At 34.6% G+C, this 8,975-nt stretch overlaps 1 protein-coding gene across 1 annotated transcript in view; it reads left to right on the plus strand.

Moving 5' to 3' along the window:
* The window catches only part of LOC119069471 (sialoadhesin), a 47,903-nt gene extending 39,510 nt beyond the window's left edge, over positions 1 to 8,393 (plus strand). The window contains exon 16 of the mRNA XM_037173525.1: positions 7,955 to 8,393. Within this exon, the coding sequence (XP_037029420.1) occupies positions 7,955 to 8,218 (264 nt within the window). The 3' untranslated portion in view covers positions 8,219 to 8,393. The remainder of the gene's footprint in view (positions 1 to 7,954) is intronic.
* Positions 8,394 to 8,975: the final 582 nt, after the last annotated feature.

Genomic DNA, 8,975 nt, shown 5'->3' on the forward strand with positions numbered 1-8,975 from the left:
AACGAAAAGGAAATTCGTTTATACTTTTAAATCGGATTTACTTCTGCAGTGTCGTCATGAATTTTATTCGTATTTATGGAGGTATTAACGTAATATAAATTTTTTAAATCTAAGTTTACATGAAAATGTGAGTCGAGCACAGTAAACCAGTACAGACATGGGTAACGGTATATCTGCACCTTTGTCTAAGTTCAATGGATGCTCTTAGCAAAATAACAAAAATCCCGTCGCAAATAGGTCACACAAAAAATAATAATTTACAATTCGAATGACTTACAACTGCAGAAAATGGACTCTTTATCTATCACACCGCCGGAAGCCATTGGTGGACCACATTATTATTATACTCGGAAAATTACTTTTAAGATGGTAGATGCTTTTTGCACCTGGGTGCAAATAGACATAGAAAGACCACTTCAACAAAATCCATAGAAATCACGTTTTTTATGTAAATTATGTATTTGAATCTATTCAACAATATGGTAAAGGAAGTGTACACTCGATCGATCAATTAGCATCTCTGTTACATTTTGTAAAAAGAAGAAATCCTTGGAATCATTCCATTAGCCTTTTCGTAACATTTTGTAAAAGGGAAAATCCAGTGGAATTGAGCTTTTTCGTTACTTTTTGTATAAACGAAAATCCACCGTAATGTAGCTTTTTGCGTTACATTTTGTAAAAGGGTTAAATCCTCTTTAATTTAACCTTTTCGGTACGTTTTGTAAACGGGACACAACAATCTCGACTGATCAATTAGTGACAGTATTCTTCACATTTTGTGAAGAGGAAATTCCCTGGAATCATTCCATTAAACTTTACGCTTTGTAAATGTTGTAATTTCGCTTTTAACACAGAGATACACCATGAACACAACTCTTCTTTTCAGTGCTTCTCACGACAGTTACGTTTATTTTACTTCTTGTCTTATACATTGAGGTCCATATGATCAGTTATACATTACATCATTTCAACAGTAAACATGTAAATCCACTGGAATGTAGCCTTTTCGTTTCGCTTTGTTCAAGGGTAAAATCCAATGGACTTTAGTCTTTTCGTTACGTTTTGTAAAATGGAAAAATCCTCTGGATTCGTTATAATAGCGTCTCTGTCACATTTTGTAAAATGGAAAAATCCTCTGGAACTTAGTTTTCCGTAACATTTTGTGAAAGGAAAAATCCACCGGAATGTAGCCTTTTGCGTTACATTTTGTAAAAGGGAAAAATGCTCTGGAATTTAGTCTTTTCGTTACGTTTCGAAAAAGGGGAAATCCCTTGTAATCATTCTGTTAGCTTTTCTGTTAAATTTTGTAAAAGTGAAAAATCCTCTGGAATTGAGCCATTTTGTTGCTACAAAACTACAATCGAACGATCAATTAACGTCTGTGTTACATTTTGAACAGAGGAAAATTTTATGGAATCCTTACGCTTTGTAAAAAGGAAAAAGAGTGTAGCTAAACTCCAACAGAGTATTATCCTCATTTAGTAGTGTTCCCATTTGTTAAAGGAAAAATAAATTTTCTGAGCTTCAAAGACATATTTTCATTTGTTTAAAGCCATGCTAAAACGAACTTGTTTTTCCAGTGAAGTTGTAACGTTTTTCTTTTATGCAGTTAGAGGCAGCGAATTTTCAGCAGTAATTTCGTTCAGCTGTTTTTCAGCTGATCCCCACAAACCATCAAATCTGTTTGTACGCATTTATATGGTTTGACTTCAATAGTATGAGCAAGTATAACAGCTGAAGCAGATTAATGCTGAAAATTCACTGCCTCTGACTGTAATAAAATCGTGAATTTCGTTGGATTTGGGTGCACCTAGTCTTTATATGACTATATTTCCACCCGGATGCAAATAGTCACTTCGTTTTATGATTCCATTTAATCGTTCTTCAAATTTCTACATTTTATTTTAAACATAAAACTTCAAACTAAACAAAAATTCCAATCGTTGGTACATCCCCGCCTATTTTTAGAATAAAATTTTGTAAAATTCCCCAAGATCTTATAAGTTGTCAAAATTCTAAAAATTTAAGAATATTTAGGAATTAACTTCCCAAAACTCTAAAATTTCTTTACAAAAAAAATCTTACAACTTCCTACAGTCAGAGGCAGTCCAATTTCAGCTTGAATTTGCTTCAACCGTTTTCCAGCTGATTCACACATCCAATCAAAACTGTTGATACGTCTTCACGCGGTTTACCACTACCACCGCGTGCGTGTAGCAGCTCCAATCGTATAACCAGCTTTGACTGTATGTGTGGATCAGCTCAAAAACAGTAAATTCAGGCTGAAATTTCACTGTCTCTGACTGTAAAAATTCTTCAAAGAAATTCCCAAAAAAGATCCTGGTGGTTCACATGGCACGAAAGGTGTACACAATTCACTTCGAATAACCCGTTTGGCTGAGAACTCTTCAACTCTTCAAAATAAAATTGTCGTAATGGCAAATTGTTTAATAAAACGTTCGTCGGGCTCTTGTCCCAAAAGCTCTGGTGGACTCGGCCTTCTAGACAGAATATGTGCACAAAGCAGACGTTTTGTGTTCAAACAAACCTCCGTTGTGGTCAGAAAATGCAACTTGTTCTTGAGTAAGATTATTGTCGCAACATCATGACGAGACCACACCATTTCTTTTATCGCATCGCCACACCTTCTTCCCAATCAGACGTCTGGGCCCACCCCACACTCACTATCTCTGAAGGTAATCAGGCGACCAGAAAATATTTCCTTTTTTGACAATGTGAATTGCTATGGCACAACTGTTCGTGTGATTCATGATCTTCAATTTAATTGATTTGAGACGCATATAGTCCTTTAAACCTTATGCGGCTCGTTAAATTAGTGCAATCAATTGGGTCTATCATTACTATTATTACCTCTTCCTCAACCTCTATACCTATTACATTGAACGGGTGTTGTGAAACATATACTACCTTCGATGGTGTTCTCATTAATAATGATGCAATGTTACCAGAGATATTTTGGATATGCTTAAAATTAACCGACTTTAGTTTCTGGTATGTGTTGGGTAAGACACATAAACTGCTAACAATTGTTATAATTGACAACATCTTCACTCTCACACAGCTGTGTGTGTATATACACAGACACACACACACCCATGACAAAGTCAGAATGATAAACCTCTAAAGTAAAACCATCCGTGTTTAATGACCATAATCTAATGTTACCGCACATCTCACACCATTTGTGTGAGCTGGGAATCTCTATTCTATAGAAAATGTATGGAAAAATAGAAGTTATGTAGATCTGGGTAGAACACTCTACCATGTTTCTCGATGTTGCACACAAAATAATTTGTTTGTGTTTGCTGCCACCACTCACGACAAATACTCCAGACTTTTAGTTCATTAAAAGTTATCCGTGAAACAGGACTGAAAACACCAAATGTTTTATATATATGCGCCAGAATATACGGATATATGTGTGTGCATCTAAATCTAGAGGCACTATATATAATAATGTGTCGGTATGGTATGGATGCATTGCTATATATAAATATATGCAGTCACGTACATGTGCATTTATAACGAGTGTGAATTGAATCTTGTATATCTTCCCAAGCATACACTACACACTCCATCTGAAACTGGCTCTCCTCTAGTATTGTGATTAAGATATACAGCATCGAGATGTGGAATGAACAGAAGAAGAAGAAATAAAAAAAAAATGGGAAGGAAAATACAAAAGGGGCAAAGCTATAATTGTTTTAAAACAACATTTTATATTATAGAATTTCCATAATAACATATATAGATGGACGTGGACCGGGTTGTACCATGGAACCGAACGTATAAATCAATTATTTTAGGGGGCTTTTAGGTCATGCCGTTTTTCAGTGTATATATTTTACCCCGAGTATATTATTATATTGTTGTGTGTGGTGATTGCATTTTATTGCAGATGCTGGAGCGTAGGGAATAAGTAATTTCCGTTTTATATTTTATATTTTATGTGGAAATTCAAAAAGTGTGTAGATTTAGAGAGCATTTATAGCCCCTATGACCGAAAATAGTGTCATAAATTTTATATTTACCCACGGCATTATCTTTGTACAAAATGCCGGGGTAGTGTGTGAGTGAGAGTATCTGTACCACATAGGCGAAATTTAAAATTCCATAGTTTGGGAATGGGAACGAGGGCGGTGGCGGCGGCACTGCTGCCTGGTGTAACCCGAACCTAAACTTTTCTGTTGTTCGTTGTGTTGATGTATAGAGAGCTACTACTCTTTTTTTTTGGTTGTGTGTCGAATATTCAAAAACACGTTCAGAAATATTATGCACTCACATATTGGTGGGTGTATTAAAACCACAAAAAAGGAAATTGATGTTTTGAATATATGAATTCTGAATATATATTTTCATTCTCCCGAAAAACATATAAACGTTGTTGGGTTTTAATATTTCGTTAAAAATTCCAAATCTGATACAGAAAATTGTTATGTTTTAATAAAAAAACATGAGGAGAGAGTGTTGGCTGTGTGTTTCGGTTATATATACGATTAAATATTTTTTTTTTTTTCTGTTTTTCGGTTGTAGTTCGGTGTGGTTGTAACGTTTTCGGGCTATGCATATGGACGAGTAGTACGATTGTGTACGGAGAAATTGAATTTATTTACTTTTTTAATTAAAATGTTAATCAGAGACATAACCGAATATATGCATGCAATGGAGTTGTCGGTTAGATTTATGGTTGTTTGGTGGATTGAAGTACACAACATAATCTCTGGGCGCTATTTCATACATGGAAGTGTATGAAAAATGAGAGGGAAAAAAATCACAAAATTAGCTAAATCTGGCCATTTTGTCTTTATGATCACAATACACAATTTCAAGCAGTCAATAAACTCATCACCATGAATCTCGTTGTTTTTATCTGCGTGTGTTTCAGACTGAGCTATATTGACTGTTACTGAATGTAATTTGTAGTGTAATGCGAGAAATTGCAAAGGTTGCAGACGCGGTCATTGAAACAATGTTAGAAATGTTGTCTCTTCTCGATTCTGTGTTTGTATGAGTTGGTAAAGTGTTGTTGTGCACTTAACACTACGAATACAGGTTTCGCGTCGACTGAGAGTTCTGGTTACATTTACCGGAAATTGGATGACATTCTGTAAGGTGCTGGAAGAAAGCCTTCTAAATTCTACTAACTCTTCATAGCGAGTGTTTAAATGGTAATTTATGTAACTAGCTGCGAAAAGTTTTTCTCACTAGAAGTGAGGTCCCACTTTTCACAACGTGTTGCATACAACTTTTTCTTGCGACCAGCTGCGAAATAGTTATTTATACAACCGAGGCCGTAGGTCGAGTGTGACAATACACATCGTGTGCCTAAAAAAGCATTTATCATCGAGTTTTATACAACGTTTCTCGCAATAAAGGCAAAGGAAAGTTCTACTTTTCGTCACTTGTTACGGAAAATGAACTTTTGAAATGCAAAACATATCTCTACCTAGAATGTATGTATCTACTGTATGAATGAATGTATGAACGTTCAAATAGACTGCATTTATGTATGCTTCAAGAATTGGTTCACTGCGATAATATATCTATCTCAATAGCCGAATGGTTAGAGGGGTTGCTCGATAAGAATTGGGTTTTGATGTCGGGAGTTCGAAATTTGGTCGTGGCAGAGTTTTTATTAACGGTTAATTGTTCAGAAGGAGTGGTGGAAAGTAAATACATTTCACCACTGGGGACGAAAGAACCTTACCAATGTCAATTTTTGGTCTACACCTTCTTAAAATCGATTTTTAACCGTAAAACAATGACGGCACACTTTTGACCAAATGGAGCAAAATGTAGATCATGTTGTCATCTACATTTTTCTCCATTTGGCCAATAATGTGCCATCATAGCTTCACAGTTAAAAATAGATTATACAGAGAACGACATCTCAAATGTCTCACTGTCAAATTTTTCTGAGAATTTTATTGTGTCATTGCAAATTCACAATGACATTCTCTGAAAAAAAATGACAGTGAGACATTTGAGATGTCGTTCACTGTAAGAATGTGTAGGCCAAAAATTGACATTTAGTTGCTAAGGTTCTTTAGAAAAGCATAGAAAAAAGACCCTTCGATCGCAATCACCCATGAAAAAATTCAGTTTTCGCAGCGCAGTTGCAGAAATGTAGTTTTTTGGGCAAATCAAAAGCATCTGTTCTTTTCCAGATAAGATACTGCATAGAAAAATACTTTTTGATCAAATGTTTTCTGTGCACGGAGTAGAGTAACTAAATCTCAAATTTTCACTTCAAAGATACATTCATCGTGTCACTTCCCATGCATGTTTGCCGTCATTGTAAAACTAAGACCAATAGTTATTAGGTAAATCAGTTTCTGGATGTTTTCGTTGCATTTCGGATACAGATGAACCGCTAGAAGTTTGCCGAAATAATCAAATTTCTGCGTATTTTCAGTGTGAATGAATTTTAAACCAAATAAGACCCCCCTTAATACCTATGTAGAAATACAAAGAAAAAAAATTCTAAAATATGTGTCCCAATTCAACAAGGACATTTTCAAAATAGTCCATCCGCAGAAATTGGTGTAGTGTAGTGCACTTACTCCATGGTCGGCATATTAAAGCGAAACATCGGAAGACATATTTAACACGTAGGGGATAATGCTCGAGCAGGCACTTTAGGCACGCCGGAAAGTGCTAAGGGGGTCGAGGAATACCTCCAAATAAATTTGTAAAAATCAAAAGTCAAATTTTGTATTTTTAGAATTTTTTTGGAGGTATTCCTTGACTCCCTTAGCACTTTCCGGTGTGACTGAAGGTGACAAGTCACAATAACGTGTGATCGAAACAATAGTGAAATGTACTACTAACATGCTGAGTAACACCAACGTCACTGGTACTCGTCTATCTGTTATTGGGTGAACCGTCTTTGTGAAATACTTTTTTATTTTAATTAAAAGCGGAATTCTTCAGAAAGATGTTAATGGTAAAGCCTTCTGCCATCCACTCTCTTTAAATGTTACGAAAGAAAAATACGTAAAGTAGAATAGTTTCGAGCGACATAAAGTGTTTCAATTCAGCACCAAAAAAAAAAAAAAACTTTAAATTGCAGTGATAGAACAAAGTTTTGGCAAATGAATTTTTTTTATTTTAAGCTTAAGTCAATGACAATTTTGTATAATTTTCTGACCAAACTAAGTTTTCATTAAAGTAATAACGTAAACTTTGCAACTTGGTTAAGAGTAGGAAAAAGTTTACTGGAAAAATGAAAACATTCCACAATTATAACAACTCCGACCGACACTGCAGATGCAATAGTTTTGGATCTGTAGAAGAAGAAAAAATAAAACCAAATTTATTCAACTCGATTTATTTCTAAAATGTATGTTCGTCATTCGAATTATCCGAATCAAATTTCAAACAATTACCAGCACAAGCAATCACGGATATGATTTAAAATGAAATCCCACAGCAACAGCTCGAGGTGAAAATCAAGTTAATCAGGTTGCGTAGATCACTGGATAGTGAAAACGGAAATTTTCCACTGACCCCTTGGTATACACATATGTCGAGGGTAATTTTTAGTTCAGTCAAATATACTTATACAGAAAATGCAGCGATATTTCCATTCAGTATTTCAGCATGCGAAACGGGAAAAGTTTTGACAAATTAAGGGAATTTTCGTTTTTTTTTTGTAAAGCATATTTGCTAGGGTAACTTTTTAAATTGAATTAAGGGATTTCAACAATCAGTCGGAAATAATGTATGAAGATCTCTGCGACACAATTTGTTCCATTCACTTATTAAGCTTCAAATTGTAAACAAAAATCCAATCACCATTCATTAGTCGAAGCAAACCCAACTGATACCATAGCCCCTCCCCCACCAAAATTAAAAACTCTAAGACCAACCAATAAAATACGAAATTTAAAGTAAACAAAAAAAAAACTCGAAATTTCCTTATGCCACACAGAGTCCTGTGCCAAACACTTATCCAAATCCACAATCGACATGTACGTTACCCAGACACCCCAATCAACATTGGCCTTCATACGGCGGTACAATAGCTGGCGTCCGGCACATACCACAAGTGCAAATGTGCGGACCACAACAGCCGCCGCCGTCACAAATAGCAATGCAACATTTGAACACACGATCCCGAATGTGCATTGGTGTGGCCGAAGACGAAGCATCCATCGATACACCGTTAATGGTGAAACGAGAATCGACCGTATGACTATAGGAATCACACAGAGTCGGTGATACGGCTCTGTGAAACTAAGCATCCCAGTTAAGTTGAATTAAAGACAATTTTCTTTGTTAAATATTTAAAATTTAAAAAAAAAATTATTCAAAACAAAAACAAACAAAAAAATATTAAGGAAAATTATAGTAAAAATAATGAAAATGATTAATTAATGATGACAAAAAAAGAATAAATTGTGATTGATAAATCGAGTTATAAAAAACCCAAAAAACCAAAAAATATAAATGTGAAAAGAAAGAAAAAATATAAAACCTTGAAGCAAAAAAAAAACCTAAATAAAATTTTAATTACGAGGGCATCAGTATGAAAGTGACCTAAATTTAATTAATAATAATAAAAACAAAACCGAAACGGCTAAAAATACTTCCCCAACTATTATACTAAAAAAAACCAGACCGTTTCGTTCAGTTTTGTGTTAATTCCACTAAATATATAAAACTGTATATAAATGGACCTCAATTAAAAAAAATGCGTCTTTGGTGTTTAAGTCTTAAAATTATATTTAAAACTAAAATGGCAGTCTGTCGACGAAGCAGGAAAAGATTATTGATAAAGTCATGAGTTTATAACAGTCAATAGTTTTGTATACTATTCATTGCATTGTTTTTAGCATTCAGGGCGGAAGCGATTTTAGTTTCACGAATGATTGATCAATGATTGATTAATAATTATCTAATGATTGATCATTAATCAATCATTGGTTAATCATTATTCAATGATTGATAAA

Source organism: Bradysia coprophila, assembly GCF_014529535.1.
Source record: "Bradysia coprophila strain Holo2 chromosome X unlocalized genomic scaffold, BU_Bcop_v1 contig_35, whole genome shotgun sequence".
NCBI classification, from domain to species: domain Eukaryota; kingdom Metazoa; phylum Arthropoda; class Insecta; order Diptera; family Sciaridae; genus Bradysia; species Bradysia coprophila.